The 13,421-nt window shown below is 45.6% G+C and overlaps 1 protein-coding gene across 5 annotated transcripts in view; it reads right to left on the reverse strand.

Moving 5' to 3' along the window:
• Positions 1–1,967: 1,967 nt before the first annotated feature.
• The window catches only part of Dus2 (dihydrouridine synthase 2), a 43,821-nt gene continuing 32,367 nt past the window's right edge, over positions 1,968–13,421 (reverse strand). For 3 of the 5 annotated variants that reach the window (XM_051201397.1, XM_051201393.1, XM_051201398.1), the window contains 7 exons: positions 11,312–11,398; positions 8,755–8,923; positions 6,634–6,755; positions 5,302–5,451; positions 3,669–3,756; positions 2,710–2,783; positions 1,968–2,512 (listed from right to left, as the gene is read on the reverse strand). In XM_051201397.1, the coding sequence (XP_051057354.1) occupies positions 2,275–2,512; positions 2,710–2,783; positions 3,669–3,756; positions 5,302–5,451; positions 6,634–6,755; positions 8,755–8,923; positions 11,312–11,398 (928 nt within the window). In that variant the 3' untranslated portion in view covers positions 1,968–2,274. The remainder of the gene's footprint in view (positions 2,513–2,709; positions 2,784–3,668; positions 3,757–5,301; positions 5,452–6,633; positions 6,756–8,754; positions 8,924–11,311; positions 11,399–13,421) is intronic. The other 2 variants (XM_051201395.1, XM_051201396.1) reach the window with 2 other exon arrangements.

The following is a 13,421-nucleotide window of genomic DNA, read 5'->3' on the forward strand; positions in this document are numbered from 1 at the left end:
AAGACCTGGGTTTGATCCCTGGAAACCACGTAAAGACAAATGACTCCACAAAGTCATCCTCTGCTATCCAGATGCATGCCTCCCACCACCACATACACACAGAGTGATAAAGAATAAATAATAAATACATATAAATAAAGTTAAAAGATAGCTTGGACTGTACCAGATACTATTAAAAAAAAAAAACCTTATAATGTGATATGCTAAGGAGAGTGCTTCAATCAAGGACATGAATGAGTGGATACTACTAGCCTAGGAAGGGGTTGGGATCTCTTAAGTGAATTATTCTAAGAGAAGACAATGGCTTCAGGCTTGACTGGGCTTCTCAGTCAGTTCCAGATCTTGGGCAGGTCACTGAGTCTAACATCATGCTAATGCTAATGAAGAAATTGTTTGAAATTGTTTGAGAATGAGGATCAAAACATTTATCCAGGATCTTTGCCAGGTATCCCCCATCATTGCACACATACTAACCAACCCCTCCTCAGATGACTTTAAGCCTCTCCCCAGGGTTCTCAGAGTTCCTCCTACCTCCTCCCCCTCAATGCAACCTGAATCTTAGCAGCGCTCTACCCTTGTCTCTGCTTCCTGTAGCGGATAAAATGAATCTGACCTTGCAAAGGAAGGGGTTTCCCCAGGAAAACCACACTAGTGGGAGAAGAGGCTTGTTATCAATGCCCAGGGCCTCTTAAACTGCACTTGATGCTTTGTCCCCAGAATCCTCTCCCAACATGCTTGGAGGAAGTGGTCCTCTGGGGCCTTGCTCTTCCGACTGCCAGTCTTAAGGATGAAGAAAAGTAAAGGGGAAATTTTAAGATCGGTTTTAGTAGAAACAAATAAATCCAGATAAAAATTTTCTAAAGCTTGATGACTGAGATCAAATCAAAACTATCTTCCTTCTTTGTGGGGGCCCCCTACTCTGTCCGTACTAGGATGAAAAGTTAAGGCAGTGTCCCAACAAGCAGAAACACAAAGCCACACAGTAGCCTATCACAGGCCAGCTTACATGAGCAGAGGACAACTGATCCCACTATGAGGCAGATTACCAGACATGAATAACCCAAGGTCAAAATGCAAGGGGCTCTGAGAGGCCTCTGGGAGTATGGCATCATTATCTAACAATGAAGAGCAAGTGTGGGTGTCGATGGAAAAAGGCAAAGCCTAATTCACAAAACCTTTGATTCAAAGACAGGCAGGGTCAGGGGCCGCAGGCTGGCACAGGGTGATGAGACGCTGTCCCAGGGGACTTGTAGAAAAGACAGGTTTGGTCTAGAGGAGACTCCTCCCCCCCCCATATAGCATGGCAAAAGGAAGGTCACACAGCCTGTTTACAGCAGAGGAAGCAGGGGTGGGGCAGGGCAGAGACCTTTGGTCAGGCCACCCCTCCCAGTAGGGGAGTGGGGAGGCCCCAATAAATGCGGTGGTAGCTGTTTGTTTGCTTCTCACTACCAGGAGGAAATTAAAGAGAATCTACCACTTCCTCCCACCTCAAATAGGATTGGGGTGGGGAAAGTGACAGCGTGAATACTGCATTTCACAAAAACCAACTTGCTGTCATCAGCAGCCCCCAGGTGGCCTCCCGCCCTGAGCAGGCACTTCAGCCAATCTGATTTCAAATTAGTTGTAAGGCATAAAGGAGACTCTGGGGCCCTTACCCATTACCCCCCCCCCACCTCCAACTCTACTAGGTTGGCCCTTTACTGGGTTGTCAGATACCCTTGTTTTTCCTGAGATTACAAAGGACCCTCTCAGCAGGAAAGTCAACTGATAATTTATACCTCAGGTTTCCCACCTGGTTTCCTTGGTCCTTTCCTGCTTTCACTACAATCCAGGGGACCCCCAAAGGTCCACTCATCCCCTACACGCAAGAGGAATGCTTTGGGACTCTCCAGCTCTGCACAGAAGGTAGAAGTATAGTAATTATGCCAGGATGTAGTCCAAGGCTGAAGCAAGCAGTTGGCCATGGGTGAAAGTCGGGCTGTCTTTATTGCACGGTACCAATGTCAAGTTAGAGGTGTGGCCTGAAAACCTTGTTTTCAAAAAAGCATTCAGGTCACTGGGAACTTGGCTTAGACATTCAGACCTATGAGAGGAGATAGTGTTACCACTGGACATTCCTTGGCACTTGTTTCAGACTGACGGCCTGGGCCAAGACCTCTAACTTCTGCATGGCAAGTACCAGCAAACTGTCCAATGGCATCTGGTTTAGGCCCCAGCACCCAAAACCACCATCACATCAGTCCCCAACACTTGTGACAAGGGCAGGGACAGTAGTCAACAGCCTTCTTGGAGATTATTTTCATTACTTCCCAGGGTTACAAATGGCTTCTTGCATATCTCCCCAGGTAGTGCTGGCTCCTGAACTCTGAGGCCCCCAGGATCTTGGTCAGGAGCCTCTCGCTTGCGTTTGTTCAAGGAGGGGCTCTCCTCACCCAATCGACCCTCAGGGAGGCCCTGGCTCCGCAGACAGACGATGGCTGCAGTCTGTTCTGCCAGTTTCTTAGACTTGTCCCTGGGTAAATGAAGCAAAGATTAATAAATCAAGTAAACAGCAGGACTACAGCCTTCAAGTACTGAGTTTCATCCTTTGAAGAGATTTTGATAAAACTGGTGAGAGAGGTCATCATCCAGTGCCCTCACGAAGGATACACCCAACTCTCCTAGACCAAAAATAGACTTGGATCCCCACATATCTGATGAGAAACTTACCACAGTGTGGACTGGTACTTTTGCTCTGCAACAGTGACAACGGAGCAGAACATTCGATCTATGGGTCGCTGAACCTGGTTCAGAGAGAGCAAAGGAATCAGGGTAGATTACCCACCTGCCTTGTCACATGAAAAACACACAAATGAAAGGGAAGTACTTCTAATTTAAGTCAAATGAAGGCTGCCTGATTACATGCTCCGCCCATGTGAAAGTACCTGCTGCATCTTTCAGGGGGGAAAAGGCAGTTATGCAAATTGACAATGATATCAAGTGTGTCAGAGTGCTGTCACTAAACAAAGGGCCATTAGAGCCCTTATTTGACTATGGGGCCTCTGCCTACTGACTTCTATGCGGGTCAGTTCCCAGGAGAAAGGAGTTCGCCAGATGGCAAAGGACTGAGAAGAGACAAGGGTGGGGGCAAACAGATACATCTGGCAGAGGGGTCAGGGGATGTGGCTGAGTGGGAGAGATGAAACAGCAAGGTACTTGGGGTCTTGTGTTCTGGAGAGCTAGTAACCTAAACAGAAGAGACTGAGATTAGATTTGTTTTCCAAATGTCACTCTGGTAGAGGGGACACAAGGCCTACAAAGTGTAAACCCAGAGGCCAGAAGGCCAGTAGGAAAGACAGAGCAGCCACAGGGACCAAAGGAAGTGAAGCAAGTCTATCTCAAGGTTTTCATCCCAGGGGCCATGTGTGGGCGTAGTTCTGTGCAGCATGGGCTGAAGCCCAATCCAAGGATAGATCTGCCAGAATTGGACAATAGCCAAAGTCAGAGGTAAAGTGCTACCAGTAATTATCCCTATTACTAGTAACTGAGGCACATCTATGGAAATCAAATTCAGATGCTAAGAAAGTAGCCTAGAGCTAAGCATATAAGCTGTAGTGTACTGGGGTGATGATACTGTGTAGGGAGCACTGTGCTTAGATGCCAGACAGGCAACAGCTAGAAAAACTCACTGTTTCATACACAGGCTGTGGCAACTTCTCTCTTCGACACCATTCCAGCAGGCACATCTTGGGGGTAATTTGGGGTGGATATGCTCTCCTAGGGAAAGGAGGAGAAATAGTTAAGGCCCAATCACCATTTCTATTCTATCTCTTAGCAAGAGCCACCAATGAGCCATTAATAGGTACTACAGGAACTGGAGAAACTGAGATATCTAGCTGCTGCCCCAAGGTTTTTGTACCCACCTCCTTCCTGTTCTACCAACAGTTGCAACCTAGGTTTTTATCTAAAGGGAAGATGAGCTTCTACATGCTTAGAATAATAAGGAGTGCATATGTGGAGAACTCCCAGTTCTCTGAGCTGCAGCCTGGAAAACAGCCCTCAGCAGCCAGGAAAGAAGGTTCACTTTGCCTTTCAAGATAAGATCTGAGGGAATGGGTGGAGGTAGGAATTGAGGTGTCTATACAGTGGGGCTAAGAGCTAGCTTAGTGCCCACTATGAATCCATCTGCCGAGAGTCAGTGTTATCTGCTCCACTATAAACAAAATAAACTCTGGCTTCAGAGGCAGTCTGCGACAGTGTGAAAGGGACATACTCCATCTTCCACTGGGAACTCCCTCTGGCATATGACTGTCCAGCAGAGTTGTCCTCTTAACTCCACCTCAAGCCCTTGCCAGATAAGACTGGCTCCTAGACTGGGTATGGAGACATAGAAGGCTTAGACCTAGATGGCAGAGGACAAGAATGAGAGTACTATTCAAAGTTGAGTCAAATGTGAGGTAAGAATCAGACTAAGGCTACTTCTGCCTAGAGAGGGGACCACTGGCTGGTGAGTGGCAGTAGTGTAGGCAGGGCTACAGAGTCAAGGGAAGTCGAGGCTCCTAAAATCATTGAGGGGCTCCAGGGGAAAAGTACAGACCAGGGAACAGAAGACCCAATTCCCTGTCTCAAGTTGTGAAAGGCAGTTTGTGGGTCAGGAAAAGGTGGAGTTCAATTCTGTCTGTCTTAGAAAAATGTGCCCCACCAATGCTGCCTGGGCTTTCGGGGCCTGTCTTCCCTGAAAACACCTTATCTTGGGAGGCAAAAGGATCAAGAGCTCAAGGTCATCAACAGCTACATAGTAAGTTCAAGGTTAGTCTGGACTAAATGAGACCCTGTCTTAAATAATACAGTAACAAAAATCTGAGCATAGTGCACGCATATAATCCCAGTACTCAGAAGGCAGAGGTATGCAGATCTCTGTGAGTTCAAGGCTAGTTTGGTCTAGATAGTGAGTTCTAGGCCAGCCAAAGTTACATAGAGAAACCCTGTTTTGGAAAGAAAAAAAAAAAAAAAACAAAAAACAAAAAACAATGTGCCTTGGGGTGGCACATGCCTTGAATCTCAGAACTCTGAAGGCAGAGGCAAGTGGATCTCTTCTCTGGGAGTTCAAGGCCAGCCTCATCTATATACTGAGTTCCAAGACAGCCAGAGTTATGTAGAGAGAAATAAAAAACAATAACAAAAAGCACCTTCTTGGGAAGCTGAAGACTAGGAACAAGTATCTACATTAAGGAGAGCTGTAGTTCCTAAACTTGACTTTATTCACATACAATAGCCACCCAACCCCTAGGCAACTGGCCCTGGAGTATACTAGAAACCTACCGGTCAAACTTGATAGCCATCTTGATGATGCCAGAGGTATCTTCAGCTGGCTCCTCAGCTGCCTCTGGAGTCTTAGCCAAGAGGTCAGCTCGCCGGGCATCTAGCTCCCGAATGGTTTCTTCATAGAAGGCACCAAGGCCAAAGGCCTCACTATGAAGAAAGAGGTGAAGCAGGATATAAACCTGAGTGGAACAACATCCAAGGTACTGCAGGAGCTCATTATACAACCACAAAACAACAACAACAACAACAAAAAAAAAAACAAAACAAAACAAAAAAACCCTCTTGTACCACATATATCAGAACTCTACCAGGGTCTGACCATCAGAAGATGCTTCCTACACATGCTAGCATCTTCCTAGAGTTTGGAAAACAGAGAATGAATTTGAATCTTTGAGTGTGAACACTGGAGGGAGGTTGGGTTGGGGAGAAAATGTTCCACAGGTTATCCCCCACAATTCTCAGCTTTCTTCCAAGGATGATCACACAGATGGCCATCCTGACTAGCCAGCAATGGCAGAGCTGACCTATACTGATTCAACAACTGGGATGTATATAGTATCATCCTCATGAGGGCCCAAGGGAAGAAAAGACAAAAGCCTGAAGACAAATTGATTCCTCATGTCCCATAGCTGGACCTAGTCTGATCCAGCTGCATATGGGACAGAGCAGAATCCACAGTACAAGCCAATAATGGAGAAAGGCTTCTGAAAGAGCTTTCCATTCTAGAAAAAACCCCATGCAAATGGGTCCCTGAAGGCAAGTATGATTCAGAAATCCTTGGAGGAAGGAGAGTACAAACAGCGAATATGAGGAGAAAGACTTTTAAGACAGAGGACCTAAGCATGAATTATAGCAACAATAGACAGGAAGCTGAAAGAGTTGGAGCAAAGCTAAGTTGCCGAGGACCTCCATGTGCTAATCATCTGATCTAAAGCTCTACTAGATCTGAAGGACCAAGAGGTAGCCTCTCTGTCCAGTATAATGGATATAGGCATATGTCAAGAGCTCCATTATAAAGCCTTTTCTCACTTACCACTTTCTATTAGTGGGAAAAGGCCCACTAATAGAAAAACATCTTCCTCAGGAATTTCTAGGTCTATCTTTTGCATTCCTCCATTCTAACAGTACCCTAGTTACCAAAACTAAGATCAGTCTAAGAATGGAACGTTTCAAAGCTGTGAAAGCGCCCCCTCCTATAAAGCAAAACTATACTACCACCCCACTCCTACGCATATATCCAGAAGTTATGCCCCTGGTCCTTCAACAAAATAAGCTTAGGGATCAAGGTCAAGTCTGCAAGAATTGATGGATAGACCATTGTACTCTTACCAAATTTCCTGGGAAGACTGGGCAGCATGAAGTAACCTTCCCTGGGGCGATTCCAGCTGTTCCCGCAGCATCTGGCACAAGCAGTATTTGGTGTTGGTGTAGTGGTTATCATACTGCACTGCCTGAGAGGAGAACTAGCATGAGCCCACCTATTACCAGCAAACACCAAGAGCTTCCAATGGGAAGGAAAAAGATTCTAAGACGGCATTAGAAGTGTGTTTACAGCCAAGTGTACGGGACCCCATAAAAGAACTACTTTAACCCTGCCATCTGCTCCTCCTGCTGTCATACAAAGCTTGAGCATCAAACTATGGCTCATGTTCAACAGTATACCCACCTAGCCAGCCTGACTGAGGGATAAAAGTATACTTCAGCCACCACAGGCTGCCATGGAGAACCCAATGCTGAGCTTCTGGGTCAAGGAAAAAAGAAGACACTAAATTTTGGCAAGGCAAATCTAGCCCTAGGACAGGGGTAAAAATTCTGTTCCTTACAACCAGGATCAACCGTATCTTGACTAACCTTTCTCCAACTTCCCCTACATGGGTGGGGCACAACCCCATTTACTAAGCATGTTCATACACATAATCTATCACTTTTTATATCTGTACAAAGATAAGTACAGCTGAGTTGTTAGCTTATTCTATAGACAGCCTGAGAAGTGAGGCCCAGAAATAACAGCATGACTGTTTATCCAGCTAGGTGCATGGCAGGAGAGCAGCAGGAAGTAAAGGCTTTATGGACAGGGCTCCAGAACCCCCTCCAAGCACTCACCCCCCCACACACACTTGTAGAATCTCTCTAGGCCAGTCTTCAGTGCCTAGGAAGGTGCCATGGCATGCTCAGGAGAAAGTATGGAATAAGTGAGTAAGTCCCAGCTAGGGGTAGGACCATGATTCAGCTTGTCTGGCTCAGAAAGTACCTGATCAGATCAGAAGCATCCATGTTGATGCTTGGAGCTACTCTCTTTCTCCAGGAAAACACACCGCCTTGAAAGCTGCCAAATGATGGCTGAGCAGGAATGATAGCATCAACTTTCACCTAGTAAGCAGGCTCAGCACTGCTGAACATGTCTTCTCTGCCACACACTTGCCAGGTGGCCAGGAGAGCTGGGCAGCTGAGCTGGGCTGAGCTAGCCCTTTGGCTGTAGCTGACTTAGACTGCTGAAGAGCTGACAGTCTCACCAACATACCCACCAGGATACCCAGATCCAAGAGGATAAGGACTACAGTACCGGGGAAAGGAGGCTCTAGGACAGAAGCTACCAAGAACTAGACACACATCTCATCCTATCATCCCAGGTCAGCAGCTTGAGGACAGCACAGATAACCCCAGGTATAAGCGAGGCTTGATACTGAAAAGGGAGGTGGAAAACTGCCCTAGGGGAGGGCTCAAACTTCTGCTCAGATACAACTCACTGAATAACTGAGGACAACTCATTGTTTCTGCCCACCATGTACATATACAGCACAACACAGAATCCCACTGTCCAGCTGGGTGTTAGTGGTGCACAACTTTAGTCCCAGCACTCAGGAGGCAGAGGCAGGTGAATCTCTGTGAGTTCAAGGCCAGCCTGGTCTACAGAGCTAGTTCCAGGACAGGCTCCAAAGCAATACAGAGAAACCCTGTCTCGAAAAACAAAACAAAACAAAAAAAAACAAAAACAAAAAACAAACAAAGAAAAGAATCCACTGTCCCCCAGGATGTACCCAGTACTCATTAAAAAAAAAAAAAATCCTTAACACAACTACCACACTCATAGTGAGAAGAAACTTGGGAAAAGAAACTCAAAGCATGGGGCTCAAGACATGGCTCAGAGGTTAAGAGCACTAGCTGCTCTTCCAGAGGTCCCAATTCAATTCCCAGTAACTACATGGTGGCTCACAACCATCTATAATGAGAGTTGGTGCCTTCTTCTGGTCTGCAGGTGTACATGCAGGCAGAACACTGTATATATAATAAATAAACAATCTTAAAAAAAAAGAAAAGAAAAGAAACTCAAGCATGTGATGATACAGACTTGCAACCTATAGGAAGGACAAGAGAATAAGTAATTAGAGGTCAGCCTGGGCTGAGACTCTATGTCAAAAATAAAAAATAAAAGAAAGTGTAAATATTTACATATTTGATATACTTCTGCATGACTTCCTCTAGGGGACGAAGGCCATCCTTGAGGAAGATAGAGGGGTTCCACATGGCTGCTCGAGCCACCATCACAGAAGAGGCAGCTGTGGCTTGTCGGAAGTCTTCTATGTCCAAATGTTGCTGGATGTGGTCATGAGATCCTCCACTAAAAAGCAACCGGGGGATAGGAAGAATCCCATAATAGAATACACCAGAATTTCCAGAAAAAGGTGATTTCCAGATCTGCCATTCATTATTAGTAAGGCTTTAGCCAAGTTCCTTCAAATAGCAGAACTTTAACAAAATGATTATAAAGCATAGCTCACTGGCAAGTGAAGAACACAAAGTAATACATAAAATAGTCTGAAACAAGTCTGGCATTCAAGAGGTACTTTAGAAATTTGACTTTTCCTCTCTACTACCCAAAACAGTGGCCAAGGCAGGCACTACTGGAAGATGCAGGACTAAACTGAGTTGTTAGCTGGCCCAGTGAGTTCAAGGTAAGCCTGGGCTGTGTAATCAGTTCTAGACCAGCATGGGGCAACATAGTACGACCCTGTCTAAAACATAAAATTAAAAAACATGTGGGATTGCAGCCTCAGGAAAAACTCTAAACTGAGAAGTTGCCCATAGACCCTCTAAGGACCAGGCTTACGGAAGGGCACACTCACTGATGACCATGGTGGGAGATAAGGAGACTCAGTCTGGTCATAATCCCCTCCTTCTACCCTGGTACTCTAAGAGACTCCTCTGTTCTCAACTATTTCATCCAAAGTCAGGGGGCAGTCTCAGTCCAGAGACACCTGTGCTGGAGAGGACCCTGAGGTGACAGGAAAAGCAACTGGCTTCAAAGTCTCAAGTTAGTCCTGAAAGCCACCTCTAAATTTTCTTTCTCTGAGAACACACAGCCTAGCAACCACCCCATCATTACTTCTTCCTCCCACTGGTCAAAGGTAACTTCCTGAGGACTTCCTTGTCTCCAATATCCAAGCTCTCTGAGTCTCTGTGCTGTCCTGAAGTACAAGGCTGAGTTGGACTCCTTTGGGATGGTCATCAAAACCCACACCTGCTAGCATATGTGCCTGTAGTCCTGTAGTTGCCCAGAATGCTTGGATCTTTCTTTCTTTCTTTCTTTCTTTCTTTCTTTTTTTTTTTTTTTTTTTTTTTTTTTTTTTTTGACAGGGTGCCCCTATATAACCCTGGATGTCCTGGATCTCACCATGTAGAACAGGGCAGGCTGACCTTGAACTCACAGAGATCTACCTGCCTGTTTTTCCCAAGTGCTGGGATTAAAGGTGTGTGCCCCCATGCCCAGCATCATCCATCCATCCATCCATCCATCCATCCATCCATCCATCCATCCGTCTTTGTTTCTTTCTTTCTCAAAGATAGCATCTAACCATATTTTCATGGCTGTCCTGAAACTTTCCATATAGACCAGACTAGCCTCAGGTTCACAGAGATCCACCTGCCTTTCTTCCAAGGGCTAGGATTAAAGGTGTGTACTACCTGGTCTTTGTTTGGATTTCTTCCACCTGCCTTATGTTCCTTGAATCATGTTGCTAAGAACTCTAGCTTGGGACTTCTCCCACAGCCCCTGTGCCTTACATACATAACTCTAGGTGTGGCACCATCTTGCCCCAAGTCTGATTCTGCAACCTTTTCACTGTCCATATTCTTATTCCTTCCCATAGCCTAGCCCACCATCAGAATGCTCTGAACTTCAGGTCTAAACACCAGTGTCAGCCTTGCTCCTGACTTTTTATTTCTGCTCAACTCCCTACCCCTTTCCTTTACAGTCAGTTCGTTTTTTTCTTTTTTTTTTTTTTAATTCATCTATCTAGGAAAGGGCAGGTCTCCTCTGAGTAGCAATGAAACATGGCATAGCAAGTTGCAGTAAAACTAAGCGCTCCCTATGCATTAAAGCTGGACAAGGACATCCAGTATAAGAAGTAGGATCCCAAAAGCCAGTAAAAGAATCAGAGACAGCCCTTTCTCCCACTGTTAGGAGCACCACAGGAGAACCAAGCTACACGTCTGTAACATATATGCAGAGTGCCTAAATCAGTCTCATGCAGGCTCCCCGGTTGTTGATTCAATCTCTGTAATCCCCTATGGTCAGTTTTTAAAGTACTTCTTTTTATATTTATTTGGTTGGTTGAGGATAGGGGAGATATAGGACATGACCCAAGTGGAGGTCAGAGGTCAAGTTGCAGGATTCTGTGCTCTCGGGGTCTGAACTCAGATGGTGTCAGACACCTTAACTGCTAAGTGATCATGCCAGCCCTGTGTTCTTTTGGTTTTGTTTGGAGTTTTTTTGTTTGTTTGTTTGTTTTGAGATGGGGTCTCTCGTGTCTGTGCTGGAACTTCTATATAGATTAGCTGGCTCTGAACTGACAAAAGTTCCATCTACCTCTGTAACTCCACAGTGCTGAGATTAAAGGTGGGTTCTGTCATTCCATTTTTTTTTTTTTTTTTTTTTTTTTTTATGCTAGCACAATTCTTTTCTGAGTGAGGTGGAGCATAAAGTAAATGAGGAAGACTGGAGGCTTACTTGGCTATGACAGGAATGGAGAGGGTTTCAGCGATGGCTCTTATAACATCACAGCTGACGGGGTGCTGAGGTCGTTCCTCCTGGTTCCTTAAAGAAGAACAGAGATGAGTCTGAGGGCCAAAGGCTACAACATTCCTAAAATCCTACTGAACCTCAAGCAGATCAGACAGCTATGTGGTTATCTAGGACAGGTTGCTAAGAATGGCCTCCCTGACCCAGGGGAGGAACTCTGTCCTAAGGGGCAAGAGAGTATAAAAAGGTTAAGGCTAGCTCTCAGCAGCCTGAAGATGGAGCACAGGTGCAGAGGACCAGTGTGGGCGGCCTGGTTCCCAAGGTCACACTACTTTTCCCTGGCTTCCCCTTGCCTCTGCCAGAAATAAGAGAAAGTGTCATAAAAACACTGTCCCTACAGTCTCAGCCCTGCCCTTCCCAAGGGACCTGGAACAGCTGCCACTGCTCAGACTGGCCACTCCCACACAGCTGCCTATGCTGAGGCCAAGTTGCACAGCTGATCTTTGGGAGAAGCACCTGACACAGGGTAGGCCCTGCTCCAGGGGCCACCAGGGTAGACCACAGACCATGACCGTCATGATAAGCCACAGGAGAAGCAGGGTACAACCCAGGGCTCGGGCTCCTTCCTACCAAGGTCAACAGCAAAAAGTTCTTGTGCATGAGTAAGCAAATCTTAGGTATGCCACAGCGATGCCTGGCCCAGGCTATGTGTGATGACAAGCAGAAGTGACTAACCAATTCTTGCTCCAACATAGCTCCTGTGCCATATTCTGATTTCTCAGAAGATTCTGACAACCTGGCTTCCACCTCTAATACCTTACATCTCTAGTAGCCAATTTTATACCATAATAAACAGCTGCATTTGCTGAATTTCTGATGGTCAGGAAGTTCTTCCTTAAACTCTCCCAAATCTGTCTTCTAATTGCCTCCAACTTTTGGGAAGAGTTAAGTTCCCTTAATATTGTTTGCAAGGCTGTTATAGTCACAATCTCAAAAAGAAGAAATTGTACTAATTGACAAATGAGGAATGTGTCAATCAGAGAGGATAAGTGATTTCCCTAAGGATACATAGATAGCAAATTGCAGAGCAGGGATTTCAAATCAGGCTATTGAGTCTAAAACAAGGAACACAGTGTGAGTATGTGTGTGTGTATATATATATATATATATGTGTGTGTGTGTGTGTGTGTGTGCATGTGTCACTTCCAAACCTTCCTACCTTAGATCTGGACAGTTCCGCTTTACTGCTCTGTATGTTCAGGGTATACCACAAAATTTAGTGGCATAGATAACTATCCCTCTGGGCTGTTCCTATAATATAAGCCCCTGAGTTCCCCCACAAAAAGGATGCCAGCCAAAGTCTATTATTTAGGATTACATACAAAAGGGCATACTAGGCACAGGAAGCAAGTTTGACAGGGAGACAGAGCAGCCTTCAGAAATGCCTTGGCTCAGCAGACCCTAGTGTTCATGCCTATAATCCCAGAACTTGCAAAACTGAGACAAAACTGAGACAAGAGGGTTGCCATGAATTCAAGGTCAAGTTGGGCTATATGATGAGATTTAGCCTACTGAGAGTACCCCTCCCCCATATTTATACTCGTGTGCATGCCTGTGTGCACGCGCAGAGGTGGCCCTTCACTTAAGAGTGCATCCTATGGGTTGGAGGGCTGGAGGGTTAGCTCAGGCGATAAAGGCTAGGCTCACAACCATAAATATAAGAGTGCATCCTACTCTTAGGAAGGGCACAAGTTCAGTCCCCAGCACACACATCAAGCAGCCCATCACCTTCTGGAACTCCAGCCCCAGGGAATCCAACAATTTTTTCTGGACTCTGCAAGCACCTGCACTTAGATACACAGACATATACACATATACAAATTAAAAATAAATCCTTAAAAAAAAAAAAAAAGACTCAGTTCCCAATAGAGAACACATGAGCTACAGATACAAGAACTGCTTAAAGCAGACATCCAGCTGGCAGTCCAACAAGGGCAGGCAAGAAAGCCAGTGCCTTTAAATGAACAGCCATCTGCTTGGGATCATTCAAGGGAGAAGGCAGTGCTCAATGAATTGGAAAGAAAAAAAAAGATTCAGT

This window comes from Phodopus roborovskii, unplaced genomic scaffold (assembly GCF_943737965.1).
Source record: "Phodopus roborovskii unplaced genomic scaffold, PHOROB, whole genome shotgun sequence".
Lineage (NCBI taxonomy): Eukaryota > Metazoa > Chordata > Mammalia > Rodentia > Cricetidae > Phodopus > Phodopus roborovskii.